Below are 23,647 nucleotides of genomic sequence, written 5' to 3'. Positions count from 1 at the left end.
TTTGCAAGGCATGAGTAGTAAGTTTGCAGTTTACACTAAAGTGTATGACAGATAGCAAAGATGGTTGTCAAAAATTACAGTGACCATGATCATTTGATGAATGGTTGATGGAGCTTAATGCAGATAAGTGCAAAGTGTCACATTTTGGAAGGACTAACCAGGGCAATCTACACAGTGTCTGGCAGGGCTCTGGGCAATGTTGCAGAGTGTAGGGAGCTAGGAGTGCAGATATATAGTTCTTTCAAAATTGCGTTATAGTTAAGTAGGGTGGTAAAGAAGGCTTCCCCAGATTGTCTTTTGTCAGTGAGAGTATTGAGTATCGAAGTTGAGGACAGAGGTTTCGGTCACCCTATTATAGGAAACATGTTATTAATCTGGAAAGAGTGCAGATAAGGTTTACGAGGATGTTACCAAGACTCGACGGCCTGAGCTATAGTGAGAGGTTGAGCTAGCTAAGACTTTACTCCTTGGAGCGTAGGAGGTTGAGGGATGATCTTATGGAGGCGTAGAAGATCATGAGAGGAAAAAAATGGGTAAATGAACAGTCTTTTAATCATTGTAGGGGAATCAAGAACCAGATAGGTTTAAGGTGAAAGGGGAAAAGATTTGATAGGAACCTGAGGGGCAGCTTTCTTTTTTACACAAAAGGTGGTAGGTATATGGAACAAGCTGCCAGAGGAGGTCGTTGAGGCAGGCACTATCATGGTACATGGTACATGGTACATGGATAGGATAGATTTGGAAGGATATGTGCAAAACACAAGAGGGTGGGACTACTGTAGATGGAGAACATTGGTTAGCGTGGGCAAGTTGGGTTAAAGGGTCTGTTTCCACGCTGTATGACTTTAAATGGTATCAAACAAAATGTAACTCTGCAACATATTTGATCACAAGCCTGGCCAAATATAGATTTCAAGGAACATAATAAGCAGGAGAGGCAGGAAAACAAGAGTATTGGGGAAACAACTGCAGTGGTAAGGGCTATGGTGAAATGATTAAAATCTGGGATCAATCAAGAGGCAGAATTGGAGAATGCAGAGAATTCAAAAGGTTGAATGGATGTTCTAGGTTATAGATGTAGGGAAGGACTTGAACATCAGGAAGGGTTGTTGCCAAACCTAGATCCATTGGGCGGTACAGAGCTACAGCCGCATAGTGCCAGAGACCCGGGCTCGATCCTGACCTCGGGTGCTGTTTGTGTGAAGTTTGCACGTTCTCACTGCGATCGTGTGCTCCAGATTTCTCTACATCCCAAAGACATGTGGGTTTGTAGGTTAATTGGCCGCTGTAGATTGCCCCTAGTGTGTAGGAAGTGGATGAGAAAGTGGGATGATTGATGATTGGCGTGGACCCGGTGGGGCAAAGGGCCCATTTCCATGCTGTAATTCTAAAGACTAAACAATGTAGCACAGAATTGTGAATGAAATGCATATACTCCAATTTACTGTCCAGAAGAACAAATTGTTGAGGGCGGCATTAACAAAATGGGAATGAGCGTTTCAGCAAAATTGATTGAGGTAGAGTGATTTTACACAGGGATAAGCAACTTGTATTGGTGATGAGTAGTCCACAACTGCAGTAAGCTGCATGCCTAAAGTTGGCTAAATCGGGTCATTAGCCTAATATACACAAGGGACAAGACCTACATCCAGCACCCAAGATGTTTCAACACAAATCAGAAGACTGCTTTAACTTTATACTGCCTATATATTATTTCTTGGGACAAATAAAATGTCGGACTGGTTTTGATTAACTGGAATACAGAAAAGATGACTAAAAACTACTTTGAATAACTAAAGATGCCAAAGCTAAGTATTGTCACGCTCATGCTAAAAGCTGACCCAATACAGGGCATCACCGGGTTCCAAACATAGAAAATAGCTGCAAGAGTAGGTTATTTGTCCCTTCGAGCCAGCACCGTCATTCAATATGATCATGGCTGATCATTCAAAATCCTGCTTTTTCCCCATATCCCTTGATTCAATTAGCCCTAAGTGCAAAATCTAACTCTCTCTTGAAAACATCCAGTGAATTCGCCTCCACTGCCTTCTGTGGCAGAGAATTCCACAGATTCACAGCTCTCTGGGTGGAAACGTTTTTCCTCACCTCAGTCCCCTATTCTTAAACTGACCCCTGGTTCTGGACTCCCCCAATATGGGGAACATTTTTCCTGCATCTAGCCTGTCCAATCCCTTAAGAATTTTATATGTTTCTAGAAGATCCCCTATCATCTTTCTAAGTTACAGTGAATAGACAATAGATGCAGGAGTATGCCATTCGGCCCTTCGAGCCAGCACCGCCATTCAATGTGATCATGGCTGATCATCCAAAATCAGTACCCTGTTCCTGCCTTCTCCCCATATCCCCTGACTACGCTATCCTTAAGAGCCCTAGCAAGCTCTCTCTTGAATACAAGCCAAGTCAACCCATTCTTTCCTCATATGCAAGTCCCACCATCCTGGGAATTAACCTGGTGAACCTACGCTGCACTCCCTCAATGGCAAGAATGTCCTTCCTCAAATTAGGAGACCATGTGACTTATGTATACCCATACATATGAACAAGCTCCCATAATATTATTAAATTCAAAAGTCCATCACACATACAAACATTTGTTGTTATGAAGAGCAGAACTCGTTCCCACTCTTTCTCCATACTTAATCATTGTTCTTTCTTATTAGCCTTCCAAGCTATTACTATATGACAATATAGTGGAGAAACTGAGTGACCTTTGTACATTTCTCAACTTTTATTTTCCAGTCTAAATCGACTTTCAGATATCTGTAAAAACAGAAACCGTCAGTTATCCAGGGACAGCATGTTGGGATTACTTACAGAATTAGGATCAATGAACTTGGGGCAGCAATAGTCCTTGTTAAAGTTCTTAACTGAGCTGCTGCACAACATTAATAGGAAGGAAACAAAAACATTAACATTGGAAGAGTCTCTTCATTGCTCCTGTGATCATTCACCCTAGGTCCAAGATTTGGCCAATTTAAATATTCCCAGCCCTAAATTTAGTGAAGGTGAAACCGAGCTGAGGTACTTTAATAAAGTGTGCCTCTGGGCAATAAGATTCAAGAATCGTCATGCTTTCTTGTACCTTCTGAAAAAGATCTAACAATGCTCAGTTGCAAAATCACTTACCACAGTGCATCTGAAATGCCTGAGGTTTAACTACTTGTCCACACTGGTTACACACCACAAGGAAGAACTCATCATGGGCTGGACAGTGACCAAAGATTGGCATGTCTGAAACAGAGGTCAAAATAGCTAGTACACATAAATAAAGCTGGGAGTGGGTAAATATTTTTACGATCATTCCTGTAACTTTGCTACCTATCAGTCCCCACCCCTACTTTTAAATCTCCTCCACCAATATTACCTTCTCTGATGAGTCGCATTGTTTCAATCTTCTTCCGCACATCCTTGCCACAATCCTCCGATTCTGTGCCTGAAAATAAACATTGAAACAGTCACAGTGCTTACAGCAAGCAAATAAATAAATAAAATAAGCTTCAACTGTACAGAAATGAAAGGAAATAATTAGGCCAAAATACCAACTCATTTTGGTTGTTTTCTCTCCATCCCCATTTCAAGAATAAAGGGCCTGTCCCACTTAGGCTATGTTTAGACGACTGCCGGCGACTTTCATAGTCTTGGTTCTTGGTTCTTGGTTTCTTGGTCCTCCAAAATATCCCAAATGGAATTTAAACTGGAGGTGGTGAAGGGCGTAGCAGGTCGCCGTAAAACCGGTGACTGGACCCCCCCCCCTCCCCTTGACATAAAATTTGAAATAGAATCATTACTTTAACAACAAAATAAAACTGTAGTCATCACCGGCGACAACCTATGTCAACTGACAACAACCTACATTAACCTGGCGACAACCCTATGTAAGGGGAAGTCAAGCTACGTTCATTGGCATCAAACCCACTGTTGCCGACTGTCTCTGAAAAGTTTTCAACATGTTGAAAATCCAGCGGCGACCAGAAAGACGCTACGACTCTTTGGGCAACTGAGGAGACTACTCACGACCATAGACACCCCAGCGACCATGTGGTGACAGCCAAGTCGCCTAAAAAATAGCCTAAGTGGGACTGACCCTTTAAGCTCCCAGAGTTGGAGAACCCGAGAGGGTGAAACTGCTTAACCTGCCCATGTAGTTCTCAGGTAAATGATCTCTTTCAGCTCTTACCTCCTGCCCTTTCCCCAAAGCCCAGCAATAGTTTTTCATATTTAAATAAATGCTTAATTTCCTCCCTTTTCAATATAACTGTTTGATCTACATCCATTGCTCTTTAATACAGTGTGTTCCAGGACACAGCAGGGTGCTATACCCAAGGTCTAACCAGTGATTTATAAATTCATTGGTTTTATACTCGATAAAACACAGGTCTTGTTACTGCAATAATAGCCTTCTCAATTAGTCATGGACCCACTAATCTCACTGTTCCTGCAACTTTAAAAAATGTATAATAGTTTCAGTCTAATATGGTACATACAGTATATATAGAATATACAATATCATATCTACAGTATAATACAGCATCTCCTTCATCTTCGTCTCAAGTAACATCGTTTCTCTGCATATAATCTCCATTCAAAGCCCATTTTAATCTGTCTTCTGATGTCTAATGATTTCCATGTCCGTTTAATATATGCCTAAGTTTCATCATTACCAGTTTGGATCATTGATAAATCGCAAAAGGAAAACCAGTCCCAATAAGTCCTGGGGAACACCGTTGCAGGCTCCAGTCCATATGTTCCTGTCTAAGAACTAAATGTTTGGTATTACTCTTCTTTTTCCATCTCTCAGTCAATTTCATGTCCATCCTTCCATCACTTTCTACATCCCCTGGGTTTTGATTTTGCTAACAAGTTAATTATGTGGCCTGTGTAATCTAAGTTGACAGAAAAGCAGTGGACTAGTGGGGAAATGCTGGAATTGAACTTTTCACCACAGTGAGGAACATATTTGTGTCTTGAACCCATGACCTAGTGACATATCAGAAAGGCTAATATTACGACTGAACCACACGCACTGAACAGAAAGTGTCAACATTACTGCATTTAATGGCAATGGAATCTTATGAAATTCTTTGAATTGGTGGCAAATTCTTTGATTTATTCATTGCTGCCTCAGGAGTTTCCTCGATTTTTTAAATACCTATTCATTTGTCAATAAATATTGGCAAGACTATCATTGGGCACCAGATGGCGAGATTTATGAGCATGTTGCCAGGACTTGGGCCATAAAGAGAGATTGGGCAAGTTAGGCCTTTATTCCTTGGAGTGCAGGAGGCAATGGAACAATTTTCTTAAGGTGTATAAAATCATAAAGAGAATAGATAGGGTGAATGCCCAGGGTAGGGGAAGGAAGAGCTCCTCACAATGGCACAGCAGTCGCTTTGCTGCCTCCCAGCACCATAGACCCGGGTTCAATCCTGACTACGGGTGCTGTCTGTATAGTTTGTACGTTCTCCCCCTGACCACGTGTGTTTTTTCTGAGATCTTTGGTTTCCTCCCACACTCCACAGACATACAGGTATGTAGGTTAATTGGCTTGGTGTATGAGTAAATTATCCCTAGTATGTGTAGGATAGTATTAATGTGTGGGGATCGCAGGTCGGCGTGGACTCAGTGGGCCAAAAGGCCTATTTCGGCACTGTATCTCTAAAACTAAATGCAAATAGCTTGGATGGTGCAACATGGTCGGCATGGCGAATGAGGCCAAAAGGCCTGTTTCTGTGCTCTTTGACTATGACTTTGAGTTCAGCATTTAACTCTCGTCCGTAATTAGTTCTGAATGCATGGTTTGCTTGGCCACTTCATGGAACATTTAAAATGCAACCGTATTGTCATAGATCCAGAGGCACAAGTAGGCAAAATCAGGCAAGGATTGCACATTTCCACCCCTGAAGAATATAAGTTATCTAGATGGATTTTCACAACAAACTAATGGTTTTGCAATCATAGTTGTTGGAATCTGGAGCAAAAATAAATAAAATGTTGGAGCAACTCGGCAGGTCAGGCAGCATTTGACCACAAGGAGATTTTCGACATTTTGGGGTGAGCATCTTAATTAGGACTGAGAATGTAGAGGAGAGATATCGAGAATAAAGAGGTAAGGGCTAGGAGTTGGTGATAGGTAGAACCAGGTGAGAAGCGGAAGGGGATTTGATGGGAAAGGGGGAGAAGAGACAGAGATTAGAAGGTAATAAATGGAGACAAGAAAAAACGTGCAGATTCTGGAACCTGCAGTGAGAAGAGTGAGAAGTGCAACCAGATATGGGAGGGATGGTGTGTAGACGGAACAAGATAGGAATGGATAAAGAAACTGGGCAACTGCAGCGTTCCAATTTCCCAATTTTGGAAATAAGGAGTGGTGACAGAACTTGTATGGATCGGATGAGAGAGAAAGGAACACAGGGAAAGGAACACACCTCACACTCATCCCTTTTTTACTGGCTATTTCTCCTCTACACCCAGTCAGGAGATGCAGTATCTCAAAATAAAACATCGACCACCATGTTCACAGATGCAGCCTAACTTGCTGTGTTCCTCCAACACTTCTTTTTTTGTTCCAGTAGTTTTGTAGTCATTATCAGCAAGACCATTTAAAATTTTTTCCAAATTACCAACTAAAATTAAATTCCGCAGCTAGTCGTGCAGTTTGAATTCAGGTCTCTGGCTTTTAGTCCATATCCCTAGTCCAGTAATTTAGTGTAGTGATACAGCGTGGAAACAGGCCCTTCAGCCCACCGTCCATGCTGACCAGCAATCACCTTGTATACTAGCCTATCCTTCACACTAGGGCCAATTTACAATCTTCACCAGACAATTGACCTACCCACATGTACATCTTTATAATGTGGAACGAAACCAGAGCACCCGGAGAAAACCCACGTGGTCACGGGGAAAATGTACAAACTTCCTGCAGACAGCACCTGTAGTCAGGATCGAACCCGGGTCTCTGGCGCTGTAAAGCAGCAATTCTACCGCTGTGCCACCGTGCCGCCCATATACCCATTATTCCTGTAATAAGATTAAAATTCCCAAATTCTGCATAAAAACAAAAATCGGTCCTTGAGGGTATGCTTACAAAGAAAATATACTTCTCAAATTGCAATAATTTAAAAGGAAATAGTATTTGTTCAAAACCCTCCAAAATAGTTGACGATCAGCATTACATTGAACTGAATTCCAAATACTTCACTGAAGTGGCTATCTTTATTCGTTGCACTTTCCTGTCTTATTTTTAATAGGAAGGTTACGCAAATAATCTGACAGTTCATTAAGTGCTCATCTGAGATGAGTCACTATCTAAAGGATAATTTGTTCTTTTCCTTGGAATACAGCTGCAGAAATTCTTTCCCCTCCTCCACGCTTTGTCATCCAGGGTGTAAATCATCACCAGTGTTCAGCTCCACAGACAAATTTTGCTCTCTCCCAGTCTTCTCCAAACCCATCTCCTAAAACATCAACGTACAATGACTGGATAGGACTAAGCTGGACACGCATGCAGAGTTTGTTTATTATGAACAAGTTTTTCATATGTCTCAGCATTACGTGCATTTACCAGTTCTTCATTTCTCAATACCCTGACTTAAAAACAAACTAACGAGTGCAATCTTGGAAACTCCAAATGACTGGAGCATCCACATATGTTTGAGGGAAAAAAGTTCAAGATTCCTGCTCATATTTCTGGAAAAAGTGCTTTAAAGTGCTTTATTTTAATATAATGTCCAAACTGCCTATTGGGAAAGTCACATCTCTGCATTCATCCATCTAACCCATGGGCGACACAGGGTGCAGCGGTAGAGTTGCTGCCTTACAGTGCTTGCAGCACCGGACACCCGGGTACGATCCCGACTACGGGTGCTGTCTGTACGGAGTTTGTACGTTCTCCCCGTGACCGCGTGGGTTTTCTCCGAGATCTTCAGTTTCCTCCCACACTCCAAAGACGTACAGGTTTGCAGGTTAATTGGCTTGGAACGAGTGTAAATATGAGTGTGTGTAGGATATGCCTAATGTAAAGGGATCGCTGGTCAGTGGGGACCCGGTGGGCCCAAAGGTCTGTTTCCGCGCTGTGTCTCTAAACTAAACTAAATTGTAACATTCTAAATACATTCATATGTAAGTCTTTAACCTAAACAGAGGGGGATATAAACCTATTTTATGCAACCTTTTGTCAAAGGTGAACCCTTTTAGTCGATGCAACAATCTCATACGGTATTCAAGAACTGTATTCAAGAATCTGTGTCACTGAAATACTACAATCCTCCCTTTTTACTGCAGCCTCTCCAGCTCCTAAAAATGAAATCACTATTTCTAGTGTATTAATCTACAACACAGCAGGTTGACAGTTTTTGACAACTCTGCCCAAGACCGTAGGAAATTGTAAAGAGTTGTAGATGTACAGCCACAGACCAGGCTTCCAACCATAGGATAGACACACAATTTCTTATGGATAGGCAGGAAATGGTCTCTTCCAATACGGATTAGGTGCAGGCAGGTAAGAGTTGGGCTTGGCATCAAGTTCAGCTCAGACATTGAGAGCAGAAGGGTCTGCTCCTGTGGTGTAATGTTCTATGTTCACTGACTCAATCTACACTTCACGTTGCCTCAGTAAAGCAGCCAACATATCACAGACTTGTCCAACCCTGGTCATTCCTTCTTCTGCATGCTCCCATCTAGCAGAAGGAACAGAAGCTTGAAAGCACCACCAAACTTGGGAGCAACGTTGTCCTCTCTTTTATCAAGCTTCTGAACGGTCTTTCCATAAGTCTCATTCACCTCTACCCCATTGTGGACATTGGACTTTCTGCACTATGTATTCTCCCCATTGCTCTATCTATTGTACTTGTTTGATTTAGAGTCATGGAGACATACAACATGGAAACAAGCCCTTCAGCCTAACTTGTCTATGCCGACAAAGATGCCTTGCGTTGTTTAGTTTAGTTTAATTTAAAGATATAGCGTGAAAATAGGCTCTTCTGCCCACCAAGTCCACGCTGACCAGCCATCAATGGTGCACTAGTTCTATCCTACACACCAGGGTCAATTTACAGAAGCCAATAAATCTACAAACCTGCACATCTTTGGAATGTGTGAGGAAACCAGAGCACCTGGAGAAAACCCATACGGTCACAGGGAGAACGTAAAAGTTCTGTTCACATGGCACCCGCAGTCAGGATCGAACACATGGCAGCAGCTGTATTGCTGCTCCACTATGCCACCGTTGGTCGATATTTATGATTGCATTTATGTATAGTATATCTGATCTGTTTGGATAGCAAGTAAAACAAAGCTTTTCACAGGTATTCTGCTCTGGAAGGTTGGATTGCATGGGATCCAAGGAGAAATAGCTGAATGGGTAGTATATTGTCATCTATATCAATGCTTTGGATGGGAATATACACGGCATGATTAGCAAGATTGCAGATGTGAATGGTCGGGCTCTGGGTAGTGTTGTAGAGCAGAGGGATCTTAGAGTACAAATGCATGGTACATTGAAGGTGGAGACGCAGGTAGATCGGGTGGTCAAAACGCTTGTGGCACATTGGCCTTCAGTTAAGTTAAGTTCAGTTAAGAGTATTCAGTATAGAGGTTGGGAGGTCAGTTTAGAGATACAGTGCGGAAACAGGCCCTTTGGCCCACCAAATCCACGCCGACCAGCAGTCCCCGCACACTAACACTGTCCTACACAAACTAGGGACAATTTACATTCATACCAAGCCAATTAACCTTCAATCCTGTAATGAAGACCAGTGGGCCAAAAGCCTTTTTGACCAGCCTATCTATCTGTGGTGCCACTTTTAACAAACGCCATACCTGCACTCCTAGACCCCTCTGCAACACTCCCCAGAGCCCTACCATTCTTAGTGTAGGTCCTACCCACGTTAGTCTTCTCAAAATGCAACACTCACATTTCTCTGTATTAAATTCCATCCATCATTCCTCAGCCCACCTGCCCAACCAATCAAGATCGTGCTGCAATTTTTGACAACCATCTTCACTATCTATATCACCCACTTTAGTGTCATCCACAAACTTGCTAATCATGCCATGTATGCTCTCATCCAAATCATTAATACAGATGACAAACAGCAATGGACCCCGCATTAAACCCCGAGGCATATCACTACTCAGAGGTCTCCAGTGTGAAAAGCTACTTTCCACCATCATATATAATGTTATATCTGCGCTGTGAGTAATGTATGCTATGTGTGGAAAAGTACATAATGAATGGGTGATGTTTCGGGTCGAGACCCTTCTTCACACCAAGAGTCGGGGAAAGAAAGACACAGAAATAAGGAAAGGTTAATGTGTGAAAATGAGACATTGTTATCTCGAAGGTGACAATGAGACATACAGAGGAGAAATTTAATCAGAGGGACAGTCAGATACGTCGGAGAACGAGGGAGGGAGAGGGAGAGAGAGGGCGAGAGAGAGAGAGAGAGAGAGAGAGAGAGAGAGAGAGAGAGAGAGAGAGAGAGGAAAAGCACGGGTTACTTGAAGTTGGAGGTCAATACTCATACCACTGGGATGTAAGCTTCCCAAGCGAAATATGAGGTCCTGTTTCTCCAATTTGCGCTGGACCTCACTCTGACAGTGGAGGAGGCCCAGGACAGAATGGGAGTGGGAGTTCAAATATTCACCAATCAGAAAATCAGGTAGGTGTAGGCGGTCTGAGCGGAGGTGTTCAGCGAAACAATCGTAAGCCTGCCCTTGGTTCACGCCGATATATAGGAGTCCATATTTGTAACAACAGATACAGTCAATGAGGTTGGAGGAGGTGCAAGTGAACCTCTGCCTCACCTGAAAAGACTGTTGTGATGCTTGGATGAAGTCAAGGACGGAGGTATAGGGACAGGTGTTGCATCTCCTGTGGACGCAGGGGAAAGTACCTGGGGAGGGAGTGGTTTGGGTGGGAAGGGACGTGAGAACCAGGACGTGGAGATGGGAAGATGTGGCTAGTGGTGGGATCCGGTTGGAGGTGGCGAAAATGTTGGAGGATTATATTCTGTATAAGACGGCTGATGCGTTGAAAGGTGAGGACTAGGGGAACTCTGTCCTTGTTGCGATTGAGTTGGAGGAGGAACAAGAGCGAAGCTGCGGGATTTCGAGGAGACCTTCTATGATGGAAGATGGGAAGCGTCGTTTCCCCAAAGAATGAGGAAATCTCAGATGTCCTGGTATGGAACACCTCATCTTGGGCGCAGATGCGGCGTAGACGGTGGAATTCAGAGTAGGGATAGTCTTTGCAGGAGGCAGGGTGGGAAGAAGCGTAGTCTAGATAGCTGTGGGAGTTGGTTTATAATAGATGTCAGTCGATAGTCTATCTCCTGTGATTGGAGACGGTGAGGGCTCAAGGAAGAGCGTTCACCTTGCGGCCCTGTTTCCACCAATCTTTCCACCACCACACCCAAGAAGCGACCAAACAGACACCAATGTATGCAGATGCTGGGAAGTGTGTTCAGCTCTGGCTGAACAACTTCTAATCGTGTGTGTGGACTCAATGAGAAGAAGGAGACGGTGAAATCAAGAAACAGTAGGAAGATGTCAGAGATGGTCCAAGTGAATTTCACACGAATGCACTCAAATTCACTTGGACCATCACTGGAGAGAAGGAATGTGTAACGTTAGAAAGATCTTGCCCCAAAACGTCATTGATTCCTTCTCACCAGAGAAGGTGCCTGTCCCGCTGAGTTACTCCAGCATTCAGTGTCTATCTTTGGTGTAAACCAGCATCTGCTGTTCCTTCCTACACGAAGAAGTACATACCTTTATTGTATCCTATGTTAAGAATGACAGGCTGATACAGTATTGCTCCATAACATTTTTAGTTTGTCTAGTTTAGATCCGTTTCCACAGTATCCACATCCCTGTGAAGCACAGTGGGACGGACAAGTCCTCAACAATATTACATCCAATGTAAGTTGGTGATAGACTTGTTCTACCATTACTGTACTCCAGTGAGGTACAAGGGCAGACCTGTGCTCAACATCACAGTACCCCAACACTGCACAGGATCATTAAACCTAGATTACCAGGAACAGGCAGATTAAAAGGCTGGAATTTATATCATGCACTTAAAAAGTGAAGTGTCTTAATCATGATCAAACAAACTTGGAAACAAAACCACCTATGACAAGCATTAGATATTAGGTCAATGTGGGACGAAAGTTTACAACATATACATCAATGTTCGTTAAATGCCAGACATGCTTTAATACAATTTAAAGTCTTACATAGATTACACTAAAATAAAACTAAATAGAATCTTCCCACAAATCTCTCCTATTTGTGATAAATGTCTACATCTAGATGCTAATTTAACACATACGTTTGCAAATTGTATAAAAATTAAACATTTCTGGACTGATATTTTTAAAATAATCTCAGAAGTTATTAATACAAAACTGGATCCAAACTCAAAATTAATAATACTTGGAATATCAGAGCAAAGTTTAACACTCACAACAAGTCAAAGAAATTTCCTCGACTACAGTATAATAACCGGGAAAAAATTAATATTAAAATTTTGGAATGGCCCTAAAATTAAAATGAGGATTGTGGAAATGTCGGAGACCCTATATCTAGAAAGAATTAGACTTGTCTTAATGGACAAACAAGAACTTTTTGATAAAATATGGGCTCCATTCATTAATTATCTGACGGGATAGATTGGCACGGCACGAAAACCCAACTGAAACTTGAACTCAGGATTAGATGAAAAGTCATATTTTATAATCTACGAACCTATCTCCAATGACGTATTATAAGCAATCCATTCCGCCTTTTTTGTTTTTTTTTGATATTTGTAACTTTTCTCTCTCTTTCTCTCTTTTTCTATATAAAAAAACGCACTAGAAGTAGAAGTAATCGACAATTGAAAATTTTAATAATGTATGACTGATGTATATGAAAAGTTTTTTTACTATAATATGCAACTATACTTTATAATATGTCTACTTCTAATAAAAAATATTATTAAAAAAAAAAAAAAAAAGATATTAGGTCAATGTTTAGTCAACGAGGTGGTGTTTGAGGAGCATCTTAAGGAAAAAGTGATAAAGAGACGGATGACGGTATGTTACCATTCGGGGTAGTTAGAAGAGCAATGGAACTTTCATTTTTTGAGGAAATAAATATCAAAGCTAATTTAGGTGAGACAAACCTCTTCACCAGTCTGTGCACTTGGCTCACCACTTTTTTGGAACCATGCACTTGTACTCTCAGATACCTTTGTTCTGTAACACTCCCAAGGCTCTGTCATTTACTGTGTAAGTCTTGCCCAGGTTTAACATATCTAAGTGCAACATCTGCCACAGGCAATGTACAATCTGCCACAGGCAATGATGGTCCAATTCTATACAGCCATCTGTCCTCACCTTCTCCATCATGGTCTGGTTTGGGACAAAGACCCATCATTTATTTATTTGCCTCTGTACTCCACAAGTTGAAATTTGTAATAGAAAAAAAAATCAACATGCGGTTAAACGCACATTGTCAGATTTTAATAAAGGCCATTTTTATACATTTTGGTTTCGCCATGTAGAAATTACAGCAGTGTTTATACAGTCCCCCCATTTCAGGGCACCGCAATAATAAAAACTGACAATGTGCACTTTAACCACATGTGTTTTTTTCCTATTACAAATCTCAACTTGTGGTGTACAGAGGCAAATAAATAAATGATGGGTCTTTGGCCCAAACATTATGGAGGGCACTGTAGATCTTCTTCCCCACTGTTAATACAACCAATTCTGCTGTCATCTGCAAATGTACTAACAATGTTAATTATATCATCATCCAAATCAAGAATATAAATAACGAACTGCAGCAGACCTCGCACTGACTGCCTGTGGCACAGCACTAGTCCCCATCCACCCATCAGAGAAACAACCTTCCACAACTACCCTTTGACTCCTTCCTCCAAGCCAATTTTGAATCTAATTGGCTTTCTCATAGTGGATTCTATGTGATCTAACCTTCCAGATTAGTCTACCATCTCAAAGACCTTGTTCAGTCCATGTGGACAGCATCCACTGCCTTGCCCTCATCAATCCCCCTTGGTGACTTTGTCAAAAAAACTTTCATCAGATTTGTGAGATATAATTATTCACAAACCCATGCTGATTATCCCTAATCAGTCCATGCCGATCCAAATGCTGATAGATCCTGTCCCTAAGAATCCCCTCCAACAACCTATCCACCATTGACATCAGGATCATCGGCCTGTAGTTCCCTGGCTTGCCCTTCTTAAATAACAGTACAACATTAGCCGCAACCCCCCAGTCATCTGGAACTTGTGGCAACTATCACTGACTAAAGATGACGCAATTATTTCTGCAAGGGCCTCTGCAAATTCCTCTCCAACTTCCCCCAAGATCCAAGGATGTACTTGATCAGGCCCTGGGGATTTATCACCCTTTACGCGCTTTAACCATCAATACCTCCTCTTTAGACACAAAATGCTAGAGTAGCTCAGCGGAACAGGCAGCGCCTCTAGATAGAAGGAAGTGGCCATTTTTATACATTTTGGTTTCTTCGGAAGTGGCGGCGCTGTGATACAGCTGCGGCTCGCCTGCAGTCTGTCTGTTTTTACTTTTTATGTCGTTTTTTTTTGTCTAGTTTAGTAATTTTTTTGGTTATTAGGTGGTGTTATGTGTGTGGGGGGAGGGTGAAACAGAGCTTTCTGTCTCTCCCTTCGGGGGAATGCGACTTTTCTGTCGTATCCCCCTTCTCTTCCCCCGTCTGCGCTGAGGCCTAATGGCGGAGCTGGCGGCCTCCAACCTGCGACCGACCTCGAGGGTCCGGAGGTAGAGCCAGCCAGGACTCACCAACGCGAGGCTGGCCGTCTTCGAGCTGTGGCGACGTCCGGGTAGCGGCACGACACGGTGCTCCGGTGAGGGCGGACGGTGCGGAGCTGAGACACTCCTGTGCGGCCAGCACGGCTACCGGCTGGAAGGCGCTCCCGTGTGAGCAGCCCGGTGCGGGGCTGAGACGCTGCTGTGCGGCCGGCACGGCTACCGGCTGGAAGGTGCTTCCGTGGGGGCAGCCCGGTGCGGGGCTGAGACGCTGCCTTGTGGGCGGCCCGGTGCGGAGCGGAGACGGTGCTACGGCGGCTGAGGCGGCGGCGACCTGGATCCTGGGCTCGGCCGCGGGCCGGTGGAGGACAATGTCGGGAGCTCGCAGGGCACAGGCTGGTGCCTGTTTTCCGGAGCACCCGTTGCAACAGCTGCGGGCAGCTTCGACCACCCCCCGGGCCGCCATCGCCCGGTGGGGTATCGCCTCGGCGCAGAGGGAGAAGAGGAGGGAAGAGACAGTAACTCTAAGACTTTTGCCTCCATCACAGTGAGGAGGTGTTTGGTGAACTCACTGTGGTGGATGTTAATTTGTGTTTATTGTGTTTTGTTATTATTACATGTATGGCTGCAGGCAACAGCATTTCGTTCAGACCGAAAGGTCTGAATGACAAATAAAGGATTCAATTCAATTCGATTCAATTCGAATGGGTGACTTTTTGGGTCAAGACCTTTCTTCAGACTGAGAGTCAGGGAAATATCACCTCATAACCGCACCTCAAAGAAACAGCACCTCATATTTCACTTCGGCAACTTACACCGCAGTGGTATGAATATTGACTTTTCCAACTTCAAGTAACCCTTTCTTTCCCCCTCTCTCTCTCCATCCCTCCCCTTGCCTAGTACTCTTACCAGTCTGACTGTCCCCTTGATTAAATTTTATGTATGTTCTGTTGTCACCTTCTCCTAGCTAACAATGATCTATTCTACATTTCCCTTGATCAACATCCCCTTTGATATCTCGTTTTCACACCTTACAGTCCTTGTCTCTGTCTGAAGAAGGGTGTCGACCCGAAATGTCACCTATTCCTTCTATCCAGAGATGTTGCCTGTCCCGCTGAGTTACTCCAGCATTTTGTGTCTATCTTCGGTGTAAACCAGCATCTGCTGTTCCTTCCTACAAAATTTAAAGGAGATGTTCAGAGCAAGTTTAAAAAAAAAACGAGACTAATGGATGTCTGGAATGCTCTGCCATGGTGGTGGTGGAGGCAGGCTATATAGCGACATTTAAGAGGCTTCAGATAGACACATGGATATGCAGGGAATGGAGGGATATGGATCACGTGCAGAGATAAGTTCAAAACAAACTCTGTGAATTTTAAAAAGCTAGCATGTTTAGCAGACATTCATTATATTCCTGTAGGTAGGAAAATAGCAATGAACAAGAATAATCTCATAAGAATTTTGTAATGTATTACTTTATGTGATGCCATTTGGTAACATGTGTGACATTTTGGTTCACTTTCCAAAGAATGGCCCTTTAGCATCATGTTCGGCACAGAAATTGTGGGCTGAAGAGCCTGGTCCTGTGTTGTACTGAAGATAGACACAAAGTGTTGGAGTAATTCAGCGGGTCAGGAGGGAAAGGATGGGTGACGTTTCAGGTGGCAACCCTTCTTCATTTTTTCAGACCCCGTGTATACTGTACCCTGTTCTATGTGCTGCCTAACTGTACATAGCACTCCAGTGGCTAACCAAAGCTCCAGATCAAACAACATCTATGTTTTTGTACTCCAGTCCTCCACATGTACTAGCCAGACTTCCATTCAGCTTTGTTGTGTCTTTCTGCACCTCTCCGTGACTTTTGTGTGCAAACGCCCAAGTCTCTTTGGACCTCCACTGATCCAAGCATTTCACTAATTCAAACATTTTCGGATTACATTCTTGCAATATGGATAGACACATATTAGCTGACTGAAACATAGTTTAGATCAGCGTTTCTCAACCGGGGTTCCCCGGAACGCTAGTGTTCCACGAGAGGTCGCTGGGGTTCCAAGAAAAATAATGATAAATAGGCTAATCAAATGTAAATGCATTTTTGAGTCATTTTTGTGTTAAAATTCACATTCTAGATGTATGGCATATTCTTGGAAAATTCTTGGGTACGTCTATACGGCATATATTTAGCAACGTCTATATAGCGCCAGTGTGAAACGGCCTTTAGTGGTCAGTGGACAGGAGCTGTACGTGACGGATTTGAGTATCAAATGACTCACTTGAGTACAGACGCATGTACGGTCTCCATCAGTCCTGTCTGTGCTTCCTGACGTGCAGGTATACCCATGTTATTTAGTCATTTTATACCCATAATTTAGGGGTGTTATATGAATTTTAAAAAATTAAGTGTGTTTATTTTTGTTAGTTTATGAAAAGTTTATGGATGTTTTTGTTAGTTCATGAAAAGTTTATGTGTTTTCTCTCTCTCTCCTCCAAGGTTAGTTCTTGTTTGCCTTTATTTGCTTCAGTTTTGTACAAGCAGTTTGATTTGTTATTGTTTTTTTCCATTGTCAATAAACTTGAGAAAAACGTAAGTTATTTTTTGCTTAAACCAGTTATCAGGAAAATATATAATGTTTGCCTTATGAACTTGAAGTTGATGAAAGACAAAGAAAGAGATTAATAAAGATATATAATATTTTTTATGTAGGGGTTCCCTGAGACATAAAAATTATTTCAAGAGTGACGCAAAGGTAAAAAGGTTGTGAAACGCTGATTTAAAGACACAAGAGACTGCAGATGCTAGAATCGTAATCATTCAGCAGGCCAGACAGCATCTGTGGAGGGTAATGGGGCAGACTCTTCTTCAGACAGAAACATAATTGGTAGTTTTGCCTATTAACTCAACTACAGTGAAAGATAAATTGTTCTCATGTTTGTCAAATCAACAAACCTGGACTTTTTTTATCTTCACCTGGAAATCCTGGTTTAATAACATCTTCAACCATACAACATTCCCTCATCAGTCTGAAGAAGGGTTTCGGCTCGAAACGTCGCCTATTTCCTTTGCTCCATAGATGCTGCTGCACCCGCTGAATTTCTCCAGCATTTTTGTGTACCTTCGATCTTCCAGCATCTGCAGTTCCTTCTTGAACAACATTCCCTCCAAGTTTGAGCTTGGATTTCATGGAGTGACACTTATTTCTTTAACTTTCAGACTGAGATGCAGGAGAGTGTTAACCACTGGAGCACAAGCGGTGTACGTTAGTCACTGAAGTGGTGAGATCACCACACTGTTGGGGCGGGAGGGAGGGCGCTAGGACCCGGCGGCAGCTCGGCGAGCAACACACAGCGGGAGGGAGGGCGCTAGGACCCGGCGGCCGCTGTGTGAGTGCGGGACGAGGCCGGTCGCGGGCTGTCCGTTTAAACCCTTTGCAGGCGCTGGCCATGGCGCCGTGAAGGGCCCCGCGGCCCGGCAAGGAGCTCCCCCCTGCTACCGAGCCCACTCACCATCCGCCAGCCGCAGCGCCTCGGCCCGCTCGATCCAGCTGCTCCACGACTGGCCCACGAACGCCTCGGGACTCGGCAGCCTGCGCTCCGAGGCCGCCATCACCGCACACTGCGCGCTCCCGAGCCGCCATCACCGCGCGCGCTCCCGCCACGCCGCGACGTCACCGCCCGCGCTCCCGCCACGTCGCCTCGTGCGCGACGTCGGCGCGTGGGGAGGGGGCGGGGCTAATCCCGGCCTGCAAAATCCGCTTGCCACCGCCAGGGGGCTTTGGGAACCACCATGTCCATGTAGCAGCTCCAAATACAACAGTGACGCTCAGTCCATGAAGATGCTTGGGCAATGACAACCCAGCAGTATGAGGATGGAGTTTAGTTTAGAGCTTTGATCTTTGTGAGACATTCTGCTTCTGCATGTCATAAGGTCATGACCAGAATGGGGCCAAGGAAAGAGCGTTCATGTCGCGGCCCTGTTTCAACCAATCTTTCCACCACCACGCACAAGAAGCACAAGAAGCGCAAGACAGACACCATTGTGTAGATGCCGAGAAGTGTGTTCAGCTCTGGCTGAACAACTTCTAATCTTGTGTGTGGACTCGATAAGAAGAAGAAGATGACCAGAATTAGGCCATTCAGCCCATCAAGTCTACTCCGCCATTCAATCATGGATGATCTATCTCCCTCGTAACCCCATTCTTCTGCCTTCTCCCCACAACCCCTGACACATGAATTTGTGTTTCCCACATAACATCTGAAGAAGGGTCTCGACCCGAAATGTCACCCATCCCTTACTTTTTCAGTCTAACATTTTAATTATGTACATTGGCTGGCAATGCTGTGGTCTGTCTGAAGCCATAACTTGAGCTGCATAATCAGGACTACTTTGTGATTTTCTTGTGAGTTGTTCTCCCGTTATGTATTAATGATTAATGTTTGATGTATCATTTTTAACTGTCACTGTATGTCATGTTGTTACACCAAGGCAAATTCCTTGTATGTAAATACTTGGCCAATAAACTTATTCATTCATTCATTCTATGTTTACATATTCTGATGTGCTGCAGCGAGCAAGAATTTTTTTGTTCTCTCTGGAACATATGACAATAAAACACTCTTGACTCTTGAAGGATGAGACGGGGTCAGGATTGCTGTGATAAATCTCTGTTGATGCGAGCTGTCAACATCCAACAGGGAGAATGGGCGAGGCCTGAATTGTGGCCATTAGATTACAGTTTAGTTTAGAGATACAGCGTGGAAACAGGCCCTTCGGCCCACCGAGTCAGCACTGACCAGCGATCCCCACACATTAACACCACCCAACACACACTGGGGACAATTTTACATTTATACCAAGCCAATTAATCTACAAACCTGTACGTCTTAGTAGTGTGGGAGGAAACCAAAGATCTCAGTTAGATTTCTCCAAGTAACCATTACTTTACCTCTCTCTCTGTCCCTCCCCATCTTAGTTCTCCAAATAGTTTCACTGTCTTCCTGATTAAAATTTACAGATTGTATCCCTCGTTGTCACCTTCCCTTCAGCTAACAATGCACATTTTCCTTGACCATATTCCCCTTTGATCTGTGTTTTCACACCTTTACCTTTCATATCTCCATGACTCCCTCTCCCCTGACTCAGCAAGAAGAAAGGTCTCGACCCAAAAAGTCACCCATTCCTCTCTCCAGAGATGCAGCCTGCCCTGCTGAGTTACTGCAGCTTTTTGTGTCAATCTTCAGTTTAAACCAGCATCTGCAGTTCCTTCCTACTACAATACAATACAATACCTTTTATTTGTCATTTGAACCTCACAGAAATTTGGTTTCTGCAGCCATACAAGAAAAGAACCAAGACACACACCAACACAATTCACACAAACATCCATCACAGTGAGTCCCCTCCTCACTGTGATGAAAGGCAAAGTCTTATCTCTTCCCTGCTCTCCATTCCTCTCCACGGCGCTAGGCCCCAACGGCAACGGAGACCCGACAGGTAAAAGGTCGGGTCTCCATGCAGGGAAGAGATTTAAAAGTTTCCCCCACCCACCACCCACACATACACATTTAAAAACCCGCTACAAACTAAACCCTCAACGGGACAAAAAAAAAAAAATACACAGACTGCAGAGGTCATAATACTGCATAATCACATGCCAGGCTCTGACCTGCATCCAGCTTTTCCCAGCTTTCTTTCCCTGCCATAATCAGCCTGAAGGGTCTTGACCCAAAACATCACCTACCCATTACCTCCACAGATGCTGGATCCTGTTCCTGATTCCCTTCGCAAAGCTCATTTTGGAGAGCATGTCCATCATGCATAGGAAGGAACTGCAGAAGCTGGTTATACATCGAAGATAGACACAAAATGCTGGAGTAACTCAGATGGACAGACGGTATCTCTGGAGATAAGGAATGGTTGACATTTCAGATCAAGACCCTTCTTCGGACTGAGTCAGAGGGGAGGGAGACGAGAGATACAGAAGACTAAGGTGTGAAAACTACAGATCACAGCAGACGATGTAAAGGAAATGTAGAACGGTTCATTGTTGGCCGAGGGGAAGGTGACAAGGAGGCATACAATTAGTAAAATTAATTAGGACAATAGTTGAACTAGGGTGGGGGAGGGATGGAGACAGGGAAAGCAAAGGTTACTTGAAGTTAGAAAAATTGGGTTGTAAGCTGCCCAAGCGAAATATGAGGTGCTGTTCCTCCAATTTGCGTTGAGCCTCACTCTGACAGTGGAGGAGGCTCGGGACAGGAAGGTCAGTGTGGGAATGGGAGGGGGAGTTAAAGTGTTTAGCAACCGGGAGATCACATAGGCCTAGCTGGACTGAGCCGAGGTGTTCCGCGAAATGATCGCCGAGCCTGTGCTTGGTCCCGCAGAGATACAGGAGTCTACTCCTGGAACAGTGGAATCAGTAGATGAGGTTGGAGGAGGTGCAGGTGAACCTCTGCCTCACCTGAAAGGATTGTCAGGGTCCTTGGATAGAGTCGAGGGAGGAGGTTTTGGGGCAGGTGTTGCATTTCCTGCGGTTGCAGAGGGAAGTACCTGGGGAGGTGGTGGCTTGGGTTATAAGGGATGATTTAACCAGGAGTGGCGGAGAGACTTGTACGTGTGCAATAACCTGTCTAAGACCTTTTCCTGGACCAAACTGACCAGGCAGGCGTCCATCCCTCTGTCCTGCATATATACTGTATCTGGCATAGATGCCAGGCTGCCCGAGATTTTCCTGCCAGGTACAGCACAGGTTTGCTGGATCAATTGTCCTAGAGCAGACTTGGCCCGGTTAGTGGTGGTCTTGGACAGGTTCTTATCATCCACATTTAGCAGTTAGATGGTTCTCTAATTCCCAATATCATCCTTCTCCCTATTTCTCAACAGTTTTACAACACATCTTCAAAACCTCATCCTTCTGCCCTCTCCCATCCAAAAGGAAGGTAGCCCTCCCTGTCGTTGCTGCAGTGTTTGCAAATGCAAATTTGAAGAAAGTGTTCGTGTCAACATATTCACAGAAGAGAATATACACAGCATCAATAAAAGTCCTGTCAATCTGGCAACTACAACAAAGCCTTCCCATATAGATCAGAACAAAAACTGGGAAACATAGAAAATAGGTGCAGGAGTAGGCCATTCGGCCCTTCGAGCCTGCACCACCATTCAATATGATCATGACTGATCATCCAACTCAGTATCCCGTACCTGCCTTCTCTCCATACCCCCTGATCCCTTTAGCCACAAGGGGCACATCTAACTCCCTCTTAAATATAGCCAATGAACTGGCCTCAACTACCTTCTGCGGGAGAGAATTCCACAGATTCACCACTCTCTGTGTGAAAAAAGTTTTCCTCATCTCGGTCCTAAAAGATTTCCCCTTTATCCTTAAACTGTGACCCCTTGTTCTGGACTTCCCCAACATCGGGAACAATCTTCCTGCATTTAGCCTGTCCAACCCCTTAAGAATTTTGTACGTTTCTATAAGATCCCCCCTCAATCTTCTAAATTCTAGCGAGTACAAACCGAGTCTATCCAGTCTTTCTTCATATGAAAGTCCTGACATCCCAGGAATCAGTCTGGTGAACCTTCTCTGTACTCCCTCTATGGCAAGAATGTCCTTCCTCAGATTAGGAGACCAAAACTGTACGCAATACTCCAGGTGTGGTCTCACTAAGACCCTGTACAACTGCAGTAGAACCTCCCTGCTCTTATACTCAAATCCTTTTGCTATGAATGCTAACATACCATTCGCCTTCTTCACTGCCTGCTGCACCTGCATGCCTACTTTTAATGACTGGTGTACCATGACACCCAGGTCTCGTTGCATCTCCCCCTTTCCTAATCGGCCACCATTCAGATAATAATCTACTTTCCTGTTTTTGCCACCAAAGTGGATAACCTCACATTTATCCACATTATACTGCATCTGCCATGCATTTGCCCACTCACCCAGCCTATCCAAGTCGCCTATCCAAGTCACCTTGCAGCCTCCTAGAATCCTCCTCACAGCTAACACTGCCCCCCAGCTTCGTGTCATCCGAAAACTTGGAGATGTTGCATTCAATTCCCTCGTCCAAATCATTAATATATATCGTAAATAGCTGGGATCCCAGAACTGAGCCTTGTGGTACCCCACTAGTCACTGCCTGCCATTGTGAAAAGGACCCGTTTACTCCTACTCTTTGCTTCCTGTCAGCCAGCCAGTTCTCTATCCACATCAATACTGAACCCCCAATACCGTATGCTTTAAGTTTGTATACTAATCTCTTATTGTGGGACCTTGTCGAAAGCCTTCTGAAAGTCCAGATATAACACATCCACTGGTTCTCCCTTATCCACTCTACTAGTTACATCCTCGAAAAATTCTATAAGATTCGTCAGACATGATTTACCCTTCATAAATCCATGCTGACTTTGTCCAATGATTTCACCACTTTCCAAATGTGCTGCTATCCCATCTTTAATAACTGATTCTAGCAGTTTCCCCACTACCGACGTTAGACTAACTGGTCTGTAATTCCCCGTTTTCTCTCTCCCTCCCTTTTTAAAAAGTGGGGTTACATTAGCTACCCTCCAATCCTCAGGAACTACTCCAGAATCTAAAGAGTTTTGAAAAATTATCACTAATGCATCCACTATTTCTGGGGCTACTTCCTTAAGTACTCTAGGATGCAGCCTATCTGGCCCTGGGGATTTATCGGCCTTTAATCCATTCAATTTACCTAACACCACTTCCCGGCTAACCTGGATTTCACTCAGTTCCTCCATCTCATTTGACCCCCGGTCCCCTGCTATTTCCGGCAGATTATTTATGTCTTCCTTAGTGAAGACAGAA

At 43.9% G+C, this 23,647-nt stretch overlaps 1 protein-coding gene across 1 annotated transcript in view; it reads right to left on the bottom strand.

Annotated features, from left to right (window-relative positions):
• LOC116986556 (ataxin-7-like protein 1) overlaps positions 1-20,629 on the bottom strand; it is a 66,375-nt gene extending 45,746 nt beyond the window's left edge. Inside the window, exons 1-4 of the mRNA XM_033042154.1 lie at positions 20,565-20,629; positions 18,324-18,439; positions 3,386-3,454; positions 3,148-3,252 (exon numbers count right to left, since the gene is read on the bottom strand). Coding sequence (XP_032898045.1) covers positions 3,148-3,252; positions 3,386-3,454; positions 18,324-18,439; positions 20,565-20,629 — 355 coding nt within the window. The remainder of the gene's footprint in view (positions 1-3,147; positions 3,253-3,385; positions 3,455-18,323; positions 18,440-20,564) is intronic.
• Between the last annotated feature and the right edge of the window lie 3,018 nt (positions 20,630-23,647).

This window comes from Amblyraja radiata, chromosome 24 (genome assembly GCF_010909765.2).
Source record: "Amblyraja radiata isolate CabotCenter1 chromosome 24, sAmbRad1.1.pri, whole genome shotgun sequence".
NCBI classification, from domain to species: Eukaryota; Metazoa; Chordata; class Chondrichthyes; order Rajiformes; family Rajidae; genus Amblyraja; species Amblyraja radiata.
Note: the sequence above shows the minus strand (reverse complement) of the source record. Positions and strands in the feature narration are given on the sequence as shown.